The 19,598-nt window shown below is 42.6% G+C and overlaps 1 protein-coding gene across 10 annotated transcripts in view; it reads right to left on the bottom strand.

Moving 5' to 3' along the window:
• shank3a (SH3 and multiple ankyrin repeat domains 3a) overlaps positions 1–19,598 on the bottom strand; it is a 116,742-nt gene that overhangs the window by 26,677 nt on the left and 70,467 nt on the right. For 7 of the 10 annotated variants that reach the window (XR_005897851.2, XM_041071335.2, XM_041071336.2 and 4 more), the window contains 5 exons: positions 16,763–16,944; positions 16,307–16,330; positions 14,196–14,234; positions 13,879–13,905; positions 5,013–5,126 (listed from right to left, as the gene is read on the bottom strand). Coding sequence is in view for 9 of the 10 variants with exons in the window: in XM_041071335.2 (XP_040927269.1) it covers positions 5,013–5,126; positions 13,879–13,905; positions 14,196–14,234; positions 16,307–16,330; positions 16,763–16,944 (386 nt within the window). In the remaining variant the exon portion in view is untranslated. The remainder of the gene's footprint in view (positions 1–5,012; positions 5,127–13,878; positions 13,906–14,195; positions 14,235–16,306; positions 16,331–16,762; positions 16,945–19,598) is intronic. The other 3 variants (XM_041071339.2, XM_029154851.3, XM_041071338.2) reach the window with 2 other exon arrangements.

Below are 19,598 nucleotides of genomic sequence, written 5' to 3'. Positions count from 1 at the left end.
TCTGTCCTCCAGCTTGTATCAGTGATGAGAGCTGGGCCACGCCGCCTCCTCATCCTCACTATGAGATTATTAAAAGCTATCCAGAAATGTCCATTTTGAGCAGCCAGCTTTTCAAAAGATTTTAACACCGTTTTCACAAAGGACGCGATTGCTGGTCCCATTCCGTTTCAGCTTCCAGCCTATGTTTTGCATGTTTGCTCCTCTGGTTTCCTTCTTTGTCTTTCTGCCTTCTCCTCAGTATTGCCAGTTTGATTTCTTCCTTCACAGAGCTTGTTGTTACCGTGTATCAGAGGCAGAGACCAACGCCTATAAATACCTCAGCTTTGTTAGAGTGGAAGGACATACGCGTAGTCTAGCGAAGGGAGGATAACGCGTAGATGTGCTCAGTACAGGAACAAACGCATCCAACAGTGAATCCTGGCCATCAGTGGTGACTGACTATCAGGACATATAATCAGGTGCTTCCTGCTTAAAGAGCAAGCATTTTGTGGATCCAGTGGATCCACAGAATGATGCAGTAAGCCTGCAGATTCCTTTAAGAGCTACAGGTAAACACGCTGTGGAGGAGCAGCCATGGCAGTGTGAAACAGGCTTTCAGTGAGAAATGCAGCAGCCTGCGTGTGTAGACGCTCGTTTATTCGTGCGTCTGACCTGATGTCATCCAGCGCGGCCCCTGTCAAACGTGATATGTCTCTGCTCCACTGTGAGGCCTGATTCAGCTGTGATTTATTGTTCTAATAGCATTGCCATCTATTATGATTTGATATGGACCTGTCCTCCAGTGAGTGAGAAACGACGGGGCCGGATCGACCGAACCTATGATGAAAAGTAGAGATAGTGGCCATCTCTTGGCTGCAGCAAACAATGCTCACATCTCGTGACATGTCACTGCAGAGGTGCTTTTTCCCCCCAGCCGGACTCCTCTTGAACCGTCAGTCCGTAACACTGACTCAGCTAAACCTTAATGCCAAAAACATGTCTTCCAACCAGTGGTTTACTCTCTCTCTCCCCCTCTTGCTCCGCCTTTCTAATAAGATGGATTAGTTGGCTATGCTAATCTATCTGCTGACTCCACACAGAATAATTGAGGCGCGTGCGTGTGCACACACGCGTAAGACAGCCCGTCCATTTGCATGCCCATGCACATGCAGTTCACTGTGGTGTCAGCATTTGCATACTCACTTTGCATTTACAAGTTGCCACTAGAGAGTTACGAATTGAACTCACTATCTACTTGATTTACAATCTGGGTCTGTACTGACTAATTTACGGCATCTGAGAGAACCTAACTGAGAGCAGTTTGTCATTGAAAGGTAATTGCTTTTCTGTTGGCAATTTTTATGCACTTGCTCAAATTACCCCCTGAAAACATTAAAACTATGACTGAATAAATCTGAACAATAAGGTGTAAAATACAGAATTGATGCTTTGGGAGTCTATTAACAGCAAAGGGCAAGAAAGAGGACACACTGGGGATGAAAGCAATATTTGTGCTCTTTATACTTAAATTAGATTTGTTGCATACCGGTTATATTAAATTTGTCAGGCACACGTTACTTACCAAAGCACAACAACCCCTCTACCAAATGCATGTACGAAATCTAAAAGGGTTCAAACTAACACAGGGCAATTAAAAGTGACTTCCTGTCTCTTCAGAGAGAAGAGGTTTCATAAAAAAAAGAGGTGTCACCAACATGTCTACAGTTTGAATGCCTTTTATGAACATGAAAGTAGATTCAAAAATTTGTATGAGGGTGAAGAATTTGGTTGGTAATTAGCAAAACACTAACATGCACGGAAGCTCACGGTAGCATAACTATCACTTCACTACCACACTATCACACAGTATGTAAAAGGAGAATAAAATGGAAAAAAAAAGAAGCAGCGATGTAGTTTTCACCGTATGACTTCCTGAGCGATTTCTTCACCCATCCATCTAGCCCTCTTTTACGCCCTACCCCTCAAGTTGCTCGGCCCACGTCAGCCTCAGCTGCAGCAGCGATGCTGATGTTTAAGCATTCTAAGTGAGTGCAGAAACACTCCAAAACTTCTTAATGGGCTGGCTAAAAATAGCTCGGGATGGATCTGACTGGGCTGATTCATGCGGCTGTGAGTCATTCAACTCCGCTGTGGTGTGAGGAGAGAGAGAGAGAGCCAGGCAATTGAGTGAGCTCGCACAAAGGGAAAAGAAAAAAAGTTTGCATGCTTGTTAAAATATAAAAATGCTTATCCCATCACAGAGGGAAAACTGGCATTAATAGGCTGAGTGTCTCAGTGTGTATACTTATATAGACATCTGAGGGCCGCAGGGTCCACTCAGAAAAATAAAGGCTAAAATATTAGCGCTAGTAAAAATGGATTGCTGATTCACATACTGTAAGATTATTATATAAGAAGATTCATATGCCCGTGCATATGAATCTTCTACTGTATATTGGCACATTCTGATTGCTTAGAGGGGAGACAGGGGTGGGCCTGGTGTCTTCAGCTGGAGCTGTAGCCATGTGAAATCCCAACATATTGTAGATTAATTGTGCTACTGCTCAAAATAGGTGGCCCCTGGCAATTTGGTAGCATCATTAGAAAGGGAAGAGCAGTTTATACTTACTACTGTCTCCCCTCCATTACTGCAGATAAACATCTGCCATTAACCTCCTCCACATACAAGCCAGCAGCGAACTCGTGTGTGGGTATCAAGGGAGTGGGGTGAAGATTTTCCAGAGCATTACTGTGGCTTTCAATTACAAGTTTTTGTATGAAAACAATAACAACCTACTGATAATATTTGTTTAGCAAAAATGAAGCCTAAACAACATTTGGGCAATAAGTGCTTTAAGGAGAATTAGGAGGACACTAGCAGGTAGTTTGCTAGTCTGGGGAGTTCAGGTTCGTGTTAACACAATGCCAAGACGGAACGCAATGGTAACAGATTAGACAATTGTTGCTGCCGCACATCAGTGTGGACAGGCTTCTGAAATTTGTGTTGGATGGGTAACAATTTGAGATCCGGGCACCTTGCAGCTATTGAGTTGACCTCAGACACCTCTCACATAGCAGGGTATATTAGAGGAAGGCGTAATGTCATCTGTTCAAGAGCTAAAGCTTTGTAGAAACTGGGTCCTGTGACAAGACAATGATCGGAAGCACGCTAGTACATTTACATCACAATGACACTGGTGCTGGGCCAGGACCTTAAGGGAGCTTTGCATCCCAAAAAAGCAAATGTCTAAACCCAGTGTGACAGACCAACAAAATTATTATCTGAGGTTATTGTTCCTGAAGGTGGATCTCCATGCTGTTAAATTCTTTCTGGCTTCATTTGTGTTTGTGCAGACAGCAGAGTTCTATTTTTATAGACCACTAAAATGATTTATAATAATGTAATTAACGCAGACATTCTCAGCACACAAAGGCATATTAACTATTTGCCCACAGCAGCAGCTCGGACAAATGGCTACATCACTCACTGTACTTCTAATGAACTCAATCAATAGTCTTTGCCCCTTGCCCTCATTTCCTTCATCCGTCGCTTTACTGTCCTCCTGTTACATCACTTTTCTTTTTTCTCTGCCTGTAGCATCTACATTTTACATTTGACTTTTTCCTTCTCTGTGTCCTCGAGCACTGGTTACAGATAAACCGCTGGCCTCAAGTGGCTTAAGTAGCTGTTCATGCTGAGAAAGATAAGAGCTGTGTGGTGACGGGTAATGACCACAAGTCAATGATGTTTAAGCTGTGTCTGCTTTAGATGCTTACTTGCTTTCATTGTTTCAGTCTTTAATCCTCTGTGTCCATTGCCTCTTAGCCAGTGTGCCCATACCATATTAATATTATTATTATTTCAACTCCAAGTATCAAAACAGAATCTACATGTTTAAGATCATTTATTTTGCAAACCAGGGACATGGAGGTAGAGAAAGGTGTCGGTGGTGTTCATATGACAAGCAGTGTTGACGTTTGCTTCTCAGTCAGTTTTATACAGGTATAGTCAGGGATGAGCCACAAGAACTGGCTACAACTTCATTTCATACTCATAGTTTGTGTTTTTAAAACTAACTACCAAACAGTTTCTCTGACACGCCTTTGTTTATAGAGGAATTTGGCTCAGGCACTTCATTAGACTGGAGGTACCACCAAAATCCTTATTATAGTTATTTTGAAATAGGCCTTTCTGTCCACTTTGCTAACCTTACGAGTAAGGTTCCACCATCCGCCTCACTTGCTATCTCTCCCACCATTTTTACTCACAATGCATTTAAATAGGGTATTTAGCGCTTCTGGCCTCTCCCATTTTTCCACACCTACTCTAAGGTAACCTCAATCCCTCAACAATTGGTTGAAAAGGGAAAATGCCCTTACTGCACCAGAAATATGTCCTAGAAGAAGCATGACAAATAAGCATGGGAGAGGGATATATTTATAACAAACTTACCTCTGTCCTATTTTCTAAGCATTTCACATGCTGCTAAACTTGCTTTTGAAAATAGCTTTTTCTGTCTACATGCAGATTTCACATTAATCAGACCTATTCCCAAATGTTTTCAAAGGGCTCAATTCAAAACGTCACAGTATAATTGATATAGTGTACTGATTAAGGCGGTGGTGCAACTAAGGCGGATAATCCACAAAAACACTTGTAGCTTTGTTTTTGATCCTTCATCCTCTACTGTATATACACAAACGCTCAAATGCAAATGACTTCACACATTGTCGGTTGTACAGACCACCGTGATCACACAGTGAGAACAGAGTTCTATTTTACTATTACTGTAACATTTGTCGACTGAACGGGTATTTATGCATTTTGTCTTTTTTATTACTGCTAAATTAAATCCTACTGTATGGTTTAACAGACTTAAAATATTAACCTTTACAGTGTGTGTACTGTACTACTTTTCAGCACCATGGACAGAGCTATGCAGTGCTCTACAACTCAAATACTGACAGTGATGCTTGCTGGGAATTATGAGTGCACTGTATTTGGATGTATAGTGTGCATCGTGAGGTCTTACCAAGCCGTGGATCGAACTGCCTCATCTGAACTTCTTCCACACAGTCTGCTGGAAACCAGCCCGTCCTTCCTTTCACTGTGCCTTCCCAGAAACCTCCTTCTCCTATACTCAGCACTGACAGAGAGAGAGAGGAAATGGAAGGAAATATAAATTAGGAATCGTGTATTGAAACAAGCATTCATTCATTCATTCTGCTTTAATGTCTTCGGAAAAATAGGTACAAAGGACCACTATTTATTTTGTTTTATGATTTAGCGTCATCTGATACAGTAGAGTGTGTACAGGGGACAAAGGAAAATGGAACTAGAGAAGGGAAGAACATATTGGAAAACACTATGAACCACCACACCATAAACACTTGTTTTAGTGCGAGTAGGCTTAATTCTCTAAGTTTTAGAAGTAAAGAAAAAATAATATAGTAGAGAAAAACAAGTAGATCCAATAAGGAGGAGGCAGCAGTGTCAGTGGATAATAGCAGAGGGGAAGGAAGGAGATTCCTTCTAAGTCACACTGTGGTAATTAGAGATGAATGTATAGTTATATTGATCTTCCCTGCAGGACTTAGCCCGCATGCTCATTTCTACAACACCCATCCATTATCCCAGCAAACTATTGTAACACACACACATCCTCAGAGATCACCAGCTGGAACTGAAGCTTTGCCTGAGTGAGCCCTTCTTCTAAACTGGTTGCTAGGATACGACAGTGATGTTGCAGCCAGCAGACAGCCTGCTAAATGATGTAGTCTGCTATCTCTAAACTATATTGTACTCAGGGATAGGGACGTATTATGTGGAGTAACCAGGTCAGCTTAATCCTAAGTGACATGCTAGTAAATAATCAATTAGCTATTTACAGAACACAACCATTTACTATAATTTCTAAAAAACAACAGCTTGCTCTACATACAGATTACTTCACTTACATTAGGCTCCCTAGATTTCATATTAAAGCTCCAGTCAAACTGCTGCCAAATGCCAAGTCAGTAACTGAGAACTCTATAGGCCTATGTTACTTTAAGATGCCTCTCTTACAGTAAGTAACAAATGAAGCCCAATTAGTCAATTAACTTGTCAGTGAAATGACTAAATATCTTTAAGACCCTGACAGATGACTTTAATTCTTAAATGATTTAAAATACTCTAAAAGTAAAGTTGAATATTTACATCTACATCTTGTTATAATTCAAACCCACCGTCGCAATGTGTAAAAGCAAAATTTCAAAAGCGCTTTCATTGTCCAGGTGTAAAAACAGAATATTTCCATAACCCCTCTTCGGCTCACCTCTGTCTGGCTAAGCTCTAGTTCAGAGAGAAGTAGCATGCTAGAGAAAGGAACGCTGTTTATCGACTCCCTGCTGTACAAACCCTGACACTGAGCACACAGAGGATACACAGACTGATCCCCCTCTCTGATCTCAGCTTAACACAGCTTCACCCTGACTGTCTCCTGAGAGAAAACTCCTACTGTTTAAACCCTTTATCCTCTCCCCACTTTTTCGACTAGTCACATTAGCTGCATTTCCAAATGAATTCCCAGCCACTGTCTTGGATCTTGGACCAAGCCCCCATTCAACCCCACACATACACACAGCCACTGAACCCCCCCCCCACAAACACACACCCACACACTGACACGATGGGGAAGAGAGACAAGCGACAAGCTTAAAAACCTCACAATGCCAAAGACAACAACAACAACGACAACGACAACAACGACAACGACAACAACGACAACGACAACGACAACGACAACAACAACAACAACAACAACAACAACAACAACAACAACAACAACAACAACAACAACAACAACAACAACAACAACAACAACCCCCAAATATTTATAAACTACTGTATATGTACATGTTGAATACTTAAATAGGTGCATGCATTGTGAATTTTGAGCGTGGACAGTAAAAAGCGAGCATGAGAGAATGCAATTTATGTACAATCTGTTCCCTGCTGTGTCAGTAGCCTCTACCTGACACCGCTACTATGCTTCGGTGCATGCCAGCACTGTGTTGGCACCAGAACTGTCCCTGTGAATCAGATGTCGGCTCAGAGAAAGCAAATGGCAGGAAGTCACTTAAATGCTGTTGTTTGGTTGACAAATTGCATGAAAATACACTGTGTCTCCTCTTTTGTTCCTCTAGGTAAGGTGAGCCACAGCTAAGCATGACAGAATCATTCAGTGAAGCTGCATTGGAGGGTTCACAATTGTGGTGTTAAATATTCGACTGTAACTGCATGACAACAGTGTATTCACAGGTTCACTGGCAAAACTGGGTAAAAGGGAAATATTTAGTAGGACACAAAAATCACTTAATGCTACTGTACGCTGCGTATACTGTACAACAGTTGTTTGCTGTGGCTGAAGAATCGTATTCATGTTGTCAGAAGTATTACTGGCTTCACCCTTCCCCTACAGAGGGAAGGGTGAAGCCTGGGTTTACTGGGTCTTTTGGATTATTTAGGATAAGCTGAGGTGTTGTCCAATGTATTACTGCTACAGTACTTTAAGAGACATACTGTATAAAAAGGAAATGCACTAAGCTACTAGTGTGACTAATGCAAACAATGGAGACAGAAGAAAAGCATGTTGTGTCAGTCTACTAGGACCTAACAAAACAACAGTTCATTATTTGAGGTAATTAACACCTCAGCTGGACACCAGCTTTTCCTCTGCTGAGATCAGACCTACAGTATGCCAACTGTATCACTACAGAAATCTGCGACACTTATTCATAATCACCTCCACAGGTAGACTAGGAGGAGCAAACACTGTATCCACTGCAGATACACACATTAACATACAGTACACACTCACATACACTGTATTTATGTCCTTCCATTCCTTTTTGTAGCTCAAGTCCGCTAAGTCCGATCCTAAAGTCTGCATGGAGCAGTTTGTGATGTATGTACAGTACAACAAGTCACTATGGGCTTAAACTGGATGAATCAGCCTTTAGGTTGCTCAGTGCTCAGTGCTGTACAGTAAATTGGGTGTGTGCTGTAACTCCTGTCGACCACCCTCTCTGTATAGTAACAGAAAAGAGCAGCGGCTTAAGGCAGATAAAAGCTGACAAAAGGAAAGTGCCCACTTATTCATGACCATAGAAGAAGATACTGTCTGGTGAAAAGTCAGCCACAGTCTTCTTCTCTATGTCTGCGTTACTTCAGTTTTGCCCTTGGTTGAGTCAGTCACGACTCGTGGTTTAAAAATAGCACCAGTGAGGATGCAGAGCTATTTATACTCTTCATGCACCCAGCCTGCAAGCTGCAATACAAGCTTTTTGGAGTCTACGTGTGTTTATGTGACAAACGACTGAGCTCATTTTATGGCCTGCTGTGCTCTAATGCTCTGAGTTCAGCCTTTCATTTGCATCCTCCTTAATGCAGTGTCTTTGTTTCGTTGTGCGCACACACACACAGACGCAGACACACTCGTAGACAGACTGAGGGCAACTGAGGCAATGGTTGTGAATAAACGAGTGAGAGAGAAGAGAGAAACCGAGCAGACTAGTCACAACACACATAACGGTGGCTGCTTCAACCTCCTGGATTTACTTGAATAACCAGGCAATAAAGATGCAGCTGTGCTGAAAGAAGCTGGTGGCTTTCTGCCACTGATGCACTCACTCTGATTTAAACAGCGACACTATGCAACATACAGATTCACTTTCATGAAATACTGCAGGGATTCTGCACATTTGGTAGATTGTAAAAAAAGACAGAAACAGTCTAAAATCACTCTAAAATATTACATTGCCAAAAAGTGTACATGGTAAAATGTTTAAGACAACCTGCTTCCTCTAAGTCTACAATACATGTACTGTAGCTGCTCTCTAACAACAATCTTCCAGCTTGCCTCACGAACCTCAGGCTGTACTTTTTCTTGTGTCGCTTTCAGATTGTATGTGGTTTCATATCAAAAAGTATCACTCTTAAAGTGAAGCGAGTTGCGTTTCTGCTATTTCACTGTTGCATCATGCAGACATAAAAGGAATGACAGCGAGAGAGTGAGGAGATGACAGCAATTTGCAAAGTCTTCGGTAAATACACCTGGCAGCTTGTTCTAGTGGTGATAGCATCCAATTACACCTCTACCACACACACACACAGGCTCGCATGCACAGACACACACTGAAAGAAGCAAAAGCTGTCTGACAAAAGACAATGGCAGTTTTTTTTCCCCATTCAGTTACTGCTCCCTGCTGTTCACTCAATGATCGGTGCTCTGCCTTTTAGTCTCTTGTCTTCTCCATGTGTTACACTATGTAAACCTCCCACCTGACTGTAAGCTCTAGTGATTTTAACAAAAAAGCGTGTTTATGTTCACTGTGTCACTACTCTTTGTTAAATGTGTGAGCAGTGAGCAAGATTTCAAGTGAAAAGTCAACTTGCTGAAGTAGGTATTTCTGAACCAACAGAGGCGATGCAGACGTGCACACATGTGTGCCACCGATGTGAGTGAATAGCATTCCAATAACCAGAGTGCAGCTGTTATTAGATTCCTGCACTCTTTATTAAACCTCACTTCAATTTAGGGTAATAGAGAGAGCGCAGAGTTGCATCTTTATGAAACAAGGTGAACACAAACACACATACTGTACATCCGCATGCACTTTTGCAGCAAAGTAAAAGGGAGATGAGCGTGTGTAACAATGAACATGAGTTGGTGGATAACCTTCCACATAAAGTACACCTGTAAATGTCTGAATGAGGTTGTAGATAAAGAAAAATAAATTGTATTTATTCATGATGAAATCTACAGCTCAATAACCAACATAAGTGATGGAGTGACACTAATGGAGGAAGAAGAATTAGAGGAGCCAATTAAGAAGGTAATATGGACAAGGCTGAGTAGACCCCAGAGTGGCTACAACGCTGAATGAAGTAGAGAGCTAGTAAATAAGAAATCAGACAGATAGTCACATTGCTCAGTGTCAAATGTGGGAGGTGGTTTGCTGTGAGTTCACCCTCACAGGACTACTTCTCCTTAGAAGAGGACAAGGGAGTGGTGCAGTCACTGGCTCATCAGTATTCAACAGGGAGAGGGGGGAGAGAGAGAGAGAGGCAGAGAGATATGAAGCAAGAGAGGGAGAAGAACATTAAAGAAGCAAAATGAAAAATGAAAACAAAAAGATGAAATTCTGTGCTTTTGTGAATGACAGCAGAGTCAGAAAAAGTGCAGCAAAAAACTAAAGCTGGAGGAAAAAAAAAGAAATGCAAAAGGGTGGGAGTGCTGCAAATTATAGTGGTGGGAGAAGGAGGCGGGTGGAAACTCCAAGGGTGACTCAGAGGGATTCCTCTTCATTTCTTATCTCCTCCCTGTGTGTCTGGCTTGAGGGGAGCCATGATGTTCTGTTTCTTTTACACCCTTGCTTCTATTTGCATCTTATTCTTATTGTGCATTGATCCTCAGGTGAACACCAAAATGGAAAAGGCTGTCTCACTCTCACACAATCCCATGTCTTATTTGTGTTTTTACTCCAGCGCACTGATGTCACTGAAAAAAGTCCAAACTGTACTGGTCTAACGTCATGAATACATTTCTTTCAACACACAAAAGAGTTTAAGTACATAAAACGGTTAAAAACAGTTGGTGGATCATGATTTGCACACCTACTGTAATTATTTGACTGTGTCCAATACAAAGTGATGCTTTTTATGCTACGCTGAATGAACATGCTGCCATCAGCTGACCAGTCTTTGCGTTGAAGCCTTTATCATTGCCAATGACAAAACCTTTGTTGCTGAATGTGCATTTCAACAACACTGATGCAAAGCAGGTTGTCACTAGAGGTCAGGAGTAGTCCCATCCTCACTGTTTCCAACTTGACCATGATAGACAAAGTGACATGCATGTATTGTAAGTGTCTCTGTGTGTCTGCATCTGTCGATGGCAACTGTTTATGCAACACTATTCCTGCTCATGTTTATTTATATACTGATTAACTCTGCAACTGCTGTTTCTGCTTTGTTTCTTATTAGCATTTTGTCTGAAACTACATCTCAGTAAATTAGATGGATGTTAGGCAAGCACAGGTTCTAATTTCCACAAAAGGCTGGGGCGATTCTGTGAACTGGGGTGCACCGTATGGGCATAAAACACAATACACAAAAATAAACAAACAAAGCAAACAAAAAGAGAGAATGGGAGAGTAATGTAAGGACAGGTGGCGGGTTCAGCAGGGAGCAGGTAGTGTAGGTGCGTGGGCAGGACTTTGCACCCTGCTGCTACTCTGATTGGACAGCTACAAGGTTAGCTGGGACATCAACCTTCTTTGCCCAGGGCTTGTGAACCTGTCCAGGATCGATAACATACACATACATGTGCACGTGCACACACGCAAAGCCAGAAAATAGGTAGTATTATAAATTATATAAATAATGGTAAAATATGAATAATTACTGTAACTCGCCTCAGGCTGAAAAGGAGCACGGGCAGAGGATGGACAGAGAGCTTTCCTTTATACAGTAGCTGAATACTAGACTGATGCTGTTTACTTAACTTGCGGGAGACAATTACACTAAGACAAACACACACAAGGGCACGCACACAGGCATGCATTTGCATGTGCATTCACAGACACGTTTCTAGATAAGAGGAGGAAGTGTTTATATGTGCAAACAGGTAAATGTCCTTCACCCATGGCAAACGTCCTGCTGCTACCAGAGAGCAGTCCAATTACTTCACGTTAGGATCACTGTGAGAAGCAAGTGAGTCTAACTTTTACACTTTTTAAATGCGTTCTAATCTCACCTGAATCACAAGTAGCCAATTATAAGAGAAAAAGGAGACCAGTATTGAGCATAAAAGGACGGTTTCTGAAAAGCAACTACAGTAAACGCATACTTTCATGATATTTATTTTTTGTTCTGCAATGACACGTCTGAACTGTAATGCACGTTGTTTCTGTTGCCTAGGAACAGATGCTTAAGAATTTTATCCCTAACAATAGCAAACTGTGTGGTCAAAAGATATTGCATTCTGCACTGCTTCGTTAGTATAATGTAGCTGCCGACTTCCAGAAATACTGCATATGCACATCTATATACGTACAGTATGTGACCAGTACTTCTGATAGAGAGAATGTTACAGTAGGCTCATAATGTGATATGAAGAATAACTGCTTTCAGACAATGGCTTCAATAGTCATTTTTCAGTTCAGTATGGCAGCATTAGTAAATGGCTGAGCTACAGTATACCGTGTTTGTTCCCAGAGATCAGAACAACAGTAATAGCTGCGTTCTGAGCCTGTGTGGAGTCAGACCTGGAACAATCCATTAAAACCCAGTATACATTTGTATTGGTATAGCTAGTCCAGATATCCTCCACAGCCCATACCAGTGTTAATATGCTGCACACATTTGGTGCAGCCAAACCCCATTAATCATGTTTGCGAATGTCTAATCTCAACGTTACTTGCACTGGTTTCATTTTCATGGCTGTCTGCAAGATTTATAATGGCGTTTGGAAAAGGTGTATGTGGTGTGTGAGTTGTAATACACTGTTACGGAAGCATGCTCTTAAACGTGTCACCTTGTTGGGGTGAAGAATGTCCTGAACATACAGTTAATGCTTCCTGAGGGGAACCGGCATGTTGATACACACATGTGGTGAGCTGTTCCCATTGTGATCCCATGTGTGCTGTGTTTGTATTTGTGTGTGCATGCATGACTTCATAGTATGTCCAACATGGTGCTACTGTATGCGCGTGTATGTAGGTTTACCAGGATGGTAAGATGATCAGATCACACAGACAATAAACAAGCAGATAAATTATTGTAGAGGACGGCAATGCAATGAAGTTGGCGTGTGGCCATGGAGCGCACCAACACAAGAGCACACAACTGTCAGCATGACCTGATACACATCATCTTCACCATTTTCATAGTGGAGTCCAATGGATGTTCAGAAGTACAAATGGATTTCATTACCTGAGACTGTGTACTGTACTGTAGCTGGAGGGGGATGGCTGCTAAATGGTGGACAGCGGGCTGTTTGTCTAGACAATAGCTGTCTAGAGACACTGCTCTCAGACAGCAGACCATCGAGGAGATCAAAAATACATTTAGTCTAAATCATCTACAACTATCATAAATATCAATAACCGCTGCACATGTACTGTAGGTTGTGTGTGCATCTATCAGGGCTACTCTAAATTAATATGAATAATGACAAAGTACAGTAGAAATTTGTCATCTATACATATCTCATCTTTTTTTTTATTATTTCCCCGCACTGATGAACATTAGCCTTCTTCAGAATCTTTTACCTACTGTACTTTGTTATCATTCTTTCATCACCTTACCTTTTTTTTCATTAGCATCATCATTAGCATCATCATTAGCATCATCATTAGCGTACTCGTCCTCATCATCATTGTAAGTGGTGTCAGCTATAAAGCATTGCATAAATATACAAAAACATGACTATTATATTTATAATATTATTTTCACGCTATAGCCATTTATATTAAAGTATCTAAAACAGGTTAAATTGATGGAACTACTAAACTACTGCTACTTATTATTGTTATTTCGTAATTTTATAAAATATTTATAAAATATTCTGACCCGTTCAGTTTTTCAAAGCCATTCTATTGTAGATTTCAAGTTAAGTTGCTTATTAAACTTCCATCTACTGTATGATGACAAAGGAGAAGCAGCCGCCATAACATGAAATCAGGTGTAATCAGGTAAAGAGCACTGTAGTGTTCAATCCAAAATAAATTTGTCCGACAAAAAAGTGAAGGGGTCTGAATATTGTTAAAGGTTACTATACATTGTTAGCAGAAAGATTGTGAAGATTGTGACACTAAATTAGAAACTAACTGAAAGAGATCAGCTATAATTACCATGTGAGTCCAGAGAGTCATCCTTTACTAGAAAAAATTGGAAATAAAAACTTTTATGAAATATTTTTTTAGAATCTTATCTCAAAGGGACGGTTAACTAAGACTATTAACTAACATACATAAGGCACTTGCTACAGTTTGTCTCTCATTAGAACAAAATAAATGGCATCCATTAATGTACACACTAATACATGTACAGCATGTCTATGTCCTCCTATAAACTAAGAGACAGCTATGCTAAATGCTTACATGTTTAAGGATTTGTGCTAACACACACAGACACAAACACACACATCACATGGGGAAAACAGATTTACCCAGTCTGATCTCATCATAAAGATGATCCTCTGGTATAGCTGGTGATTAACAAGGGTGTGAGGACAATAAGACAGAAATTAGTAATAGTGTGTGTGTGTGTGTGTGTGTGTGTGTGCGTGCGTGCGTGCGTGCGTGCGTTCGTGTGTGTCTGCGTGCGTGCATGCGTGCATATGCGGGTGTGCGTGTGTGAGAGAGAGACAGAGAGAGAAGATGAGAGACTGTGTGTTGGAAGGGGTTGGGGGCATAAGAAGGCTAATTATCTAACAATAAATGAATTTATCATTAGAAGTGCCATCAGCTGGCTCTAATCAACCTTTTGATTTGTTTCTCACTTTAATCAGATGGGAAATGAAACAGAAATAAATCACTCTCCCTCTTTTTTTTCTGCCTTGCATCCACTTGTCCATCATTGCAACTGAGCCCTTTCAGTTTTCATTTCACCCCTTCATATATTATATAAAATACATTATGTATCAAACCATGGGTCTTCTTAGCCCAAGCCCCTGTGAACACCAGGGGGTTGGACTTAAGAAGCCAGGACTTGCTAGGACTACATACATTTAATATGTAACAAAAAATGTGGTTTCCAAAAATCCCCTTTACATAGAACTCACACTAACAAAGAGGTTAAAGCTTTTGACATAGAGGGCGTATTACTCACTTTAAATTTTAGGACTACAGAGCTATAGTGGATGCAGCACGGTAATGGTTATGATGGTCAGTGTTGCATAGCAATGCCAGATGGGTTACTTGGCAGAGTCATGGAGCTGGCAGCCATGAGTCTGGAAGCTCATTTCCTTCATGGTCAACATAAAACAATGGGAAAACACTGTTCATGTTATTAGCAGGGTTGTGGATTCTGCTGCACCAACAAAAGGCAGATCCATTCAGTAGATGCAGGCGTATAGATTCAAAGATATACTAGAACTTGTTATGTAAGAAATTAGAAAGCCTCATTAAAAATGCCACTGAAACATCTTCTGGTGTGTGTCATGTGAGTAACTGTGTGCTTAGGTAAGATTTCTGAACTACTGAATAAACATTTATTTTTCCCACTGGTACTGAACTTACATCCATCAATTTGTTTATTAATTACAGTACGCCACATAAAGTCATCCTATCACTCCTGGTAGGCTTGTAAAAATCTTTCCAATCATTCTTGCGTATCAAACATTTGAGTTCCTTTGAAAAGCATTTCAACCATTGCAACCATGGACAGCTTGACAGATCCAAGAGTTCATGGGCCTGACATGTTAGAAATAACAGAAGTCAGATGTGTTGGTAAAAACAGCAGGACAGATAGCAGTTTTAGATGCAGTGATTTTAAGTATTAAAGTATTAAAACAGATGTGAAATGTCCTTTTTCCACAAAGAAGAGGGATTGCAAAGAGTTGCTGATGCTAATGGAATAGAGGCTAGCCGCAATGTGACATAATGACCTTTAGCACTCTGTGCTGGCTACTGTTGAGTCATCACATTTTTTATAATATTTGGGTCGTAAAAATTCTGCATGACAGTTTCAGACAACGTATTATCCACTTTGCTCAGCTAAACATTTGAATTATTATTATTCCTGCGCTTGTGACAGTGTTTCTATATTAAAGTTACAATAAGGAAACTACAAAGAAAGAGCTTCAACATGTGTGCAGGTAGAGCTGATGAGTTGTGCGTGGCTTTGGACTACTAGCTCTATGGATGTGAAAGCAACACGAGCTGTGTCTCCAAACTGGAGAGTCCCCATTAGGACTATGTGAGTCTGATCCAGCATGATGTATGTAAAGTGGCAGGATTTAGGGTGCAGGGTCAACGTGGAGCTGGTTTTCTGTGGACAGGTGATAAGTGAAGGGACAAAGGTAATTGTCCATGGAGAGGAAGTACTCTCACAGAGGAGGAAGGAGGGTGTGCGTGTATGCAAACCAACAGTACACAGGACCTGTTTGAATTTTCATGCCCTCTCCTTGAAGTATACACGCAATTAAAGTCAGATTGTTGACACATGTCAAATGTATTCAAACAGGGCCAAGAAGGAATTACCACATTAGAGGTGCAGGGTTCACACACACAGGTGAATGGGAGAAGTACAGGGTCAGAGGAATATCATGAAGATTACCTTCTACGTCATTACAGTCATAGTCTTGAATGAAGCGTGAATGGAGACAAAAGCACACACAAACACATGAAGGCAAAGCCCCTGCAGAAAACCACGCATCTACAGAGTGGATGAAATGATAATTCTCAATGTCAATATCAAACGACACTGAAATGACTTCCAGGTTCAGAGATTACATAACTGCTTTGCACCCAGACACAGTGAAATTATGATGTGCTCTGTATCTGACAAGTGCGAGACACAGACAGGTCTACTTTTATTCCGCTACAAAGCCGCTATGACAGTCATGCAAACCACATGTAACTGTCCACTTCGCCGGGGAACATGAGCATTGGCAGTGAAGGCGATAGAGGCTGACAAGGTTTTAGAAATTGGAACGCTAAGACGAAGCAGTGGTTAAGGATGTAAATTTAGCCTGGAAATATGCAGAAACATGAAGTAAGCCAGACGACTTACCTTTGACCCTCTCTCCACGGTTAAGCTGGATTTCTCCTTCCCCCTGGGGTGTGTAGGGCTTGACCACTATAAAGGTGCGTCCTGGGACAGCGCTGTAGAGTTTCCGTTTGGGCCCACGAGGGCCTGGCAGCACTGAGGGGATGTGATGAGGGGGGCTTGGATCTCGCTGCACTGAGCCTGGGCTGTAAACAAACACATATGTTACTGTGGTGATTCCAGGGAGCTGGTAGCTGAAGCCTGTGGTCACAGACATGGTCGTCAGCGGGACAGCAACCTGGTGACTCCGGGTTGTAACGGTGGCCGAGGAGGGGTTCATAAACAAGTCCCAAGCCTGCCGATCAAACGTCAACAGTCAGTGTTCCATGGGAGAGTCATGACAGGAGAGTACACTCCTCCCAGCCACTCCCCCCCTCCTCTTCTTTCTCCCTTTTTTCCCTCCTTAATGGCACAGACAGTATCCTTCTCGCTCCCTCTCCCCTCTCCTTCTAAGTCTCCCCTCTCCCCTGCATCCCGGCCGAGGTAGAATCAGAAAGCTTTACCGGTGAGAGAAAATGTTTCTGTCTCTGTGTGGGTTTGTTAGACGTCTCTGGAAGCCCCCCCTTAGTCAAATACATCCTGAGCTGGGGCACCACCGAAATTCCCCTCTCCAGAGAGACAGATATCCCTCGAGTGTCCCCCGTTCCAGGTGCTCCAGGCTGGGCTACAGATCCTGCCTTGTCCTTGGGTCCTGGTGCTCCTGCTGTGGAGGAGAGAGGCTGGGTCTGCTCCCCGACTCCCGCTCCTTCTCCCGGGAGTCCCGCCGCGTCTGCCTCTCCTCTCCCCTCCACCCCTCACACACACACACACGCACTCACACACACTCTGGCAGTGCTGCCGCTACTGCTGCTGCGCTCCGCGGCTCTCCTCCCCTTTGACGGATCGCCCGCACTCACACACCACAAGCCCTTTATGTGCATTCCAGCCATGCGCACAGGCACGCGCGCCCACAGCCCCCTCCACGGCTGCCGTTGCACCTTCGCCAGCACGGCATACGCCGCGACCGGCGTGTCGCTAACACGCCGCTGACTCGCGCGCGCGCTCTAAGCGCGGGGCGCGATTGATCGCCTGCTGCCTGTCTGCCCGTGAGCGTGCACGCGCCAGAGTGTGGTTGTGACTGCATGTGAGTGTGTGTGTGTGTGTGTGCGCGTGCGTGCGACAGAGTGTGTGTGGCTGCCTGTGTGCAGTGGGGCGGGCGGCAGAAAGCTCCAGCCCATTTGCTTTAATTGTTGCTCCTCCCTCTTTCCCTTTGCCACGAATCGCCTCCCTCTTTTGCCTCCATTTCACTTTTTCATCCTTCTGCTTTTCAACATTTCCTTGAATTTCATCTTGGCTGCCGCGCGTCTCCTGCCTGTCTGGCGGTGAATGCTAATAGAGCAGCGGCAGAGCTCCGCCTAGTCTCCATTCATCACTTCTTCGCCGCTGCTGTGTAAGTTGCTGTTACAGTAGAATCATTCCGCTGCCTGCGTTGTCACAGCTTTCACAGAAGCATGTTCAATGAAATCAGATGCTTGATTTTATCCGAGCTGGGATTTGCTCAAGCGTGTGTTTTTGTGTCCTAGACACTGTAGCAAGCTGACTATGCACTGAACTGGGAGGTTAATGCTATTCTCATCAACATTTCTTTAAAAGACTGGAAATCTGTAACCCCCTTCATGCCTGTATAGCTTCCGTTCATCCTCTTTCAGTCTCCTGCCATTCCTCATCTGGCAAATTGGATCAGTTAATTTATAGCCTTCGCTCTTTCATTCACCTGATTCCAGCCTCCTGTGCCCTTTTCCCCGTCCCCATCCTTCTGTCTACACTTCCTTCCATTTTGAGCCTTGTCTCCTTCTCGCACCAACTCTCTATTGCTTTCCCTGCTCTCCCAATATCATCCGGCCTCTTCTTCTCTGTCCCCCTCTCCATCGAGACAACTGCTTGTTGACGGCTTTCCAATTACCGCAGGGACTCGGGGGCTGGGATGGCTGCCGCATGTTAATGCCCGAGGCCAGCCACTGAACATCAGCAGCACACAGGAGGGATGTGATGAGGGGAGTTACGCCTCACTAGGGAGGGAGGGCTGGAGAAGCAGGGGGATGAGGTTACGTCAAAGTGACACAGCCAAAAAATCTCATGTCCTAAACCAGACATATTTCAGTGACTGGAACCTTCTTCCTAATTCACACATCACTGCAACCCCGTAATGTGAACATCATAAGAGGTTGTAAACAGTGTGACCTCGGCTGCTCCCTGTCCATGGGAATATCACTGATATGACATATGTGTCAGAGAGGAAGTGGAGCTGGTCTTTGCTCCCTTCTTATTAAAATGGCCAGTGTCATGGAATGAGTCTGAATCTGACAACCACATTTTAACAGAAAGCAAAAGCTGCTCACTGCGATGTCACTTTTAAAGTAGTGCATACATCCAGTACATGTCAGCTGTCAGAAGGCTTGTTGAAGTGATACTAAACTTTAACATTATATCAATGCACCAAACAAACAATTTTTGTAACGTATAACATGTGAGGTTTAAAATCTCAGAATTTGTTTTTTTTTCATTTGGACTAGAGAATCTATAAGTATTTAGTATTTGACTTAACTGCAATGTCATAGCTTTTATAGCATGAAGACATTTTTCTTTATTTTTGGAAGTAGGGCTGATTGAAAATGAAGTGTCTCAGGCTCGAAAAGGCTCAAAGTACTTTATGAACTTCACAAAGGCTTCCGACAAAGAATTGCATGTCTTGATATTTTGAAAAGAATTCATGCCAACATGCCAGTGACTCACCATTTATAATCTAGTGCTGCACTACACA

The sequence above is a fragment of the Betta splendens genome, chromosome 6, assembly GCF_900634795.4.
Source record: "Betta splendens chromosome 6, fBetSpl5.4, whole genome shotgun sequence".
Taxonomy (NCBI): domain Eukaryota; kingdom Metazoa; phylum Chordata; class Actinopteri; order Anabantiformes; family Osphronemidae; genus Betta; species Betta splendens.
Note: the sequence above shows the minus strand (reverse complement) of the source record. Positions and strands in the feature narration are given on the sequence as shown.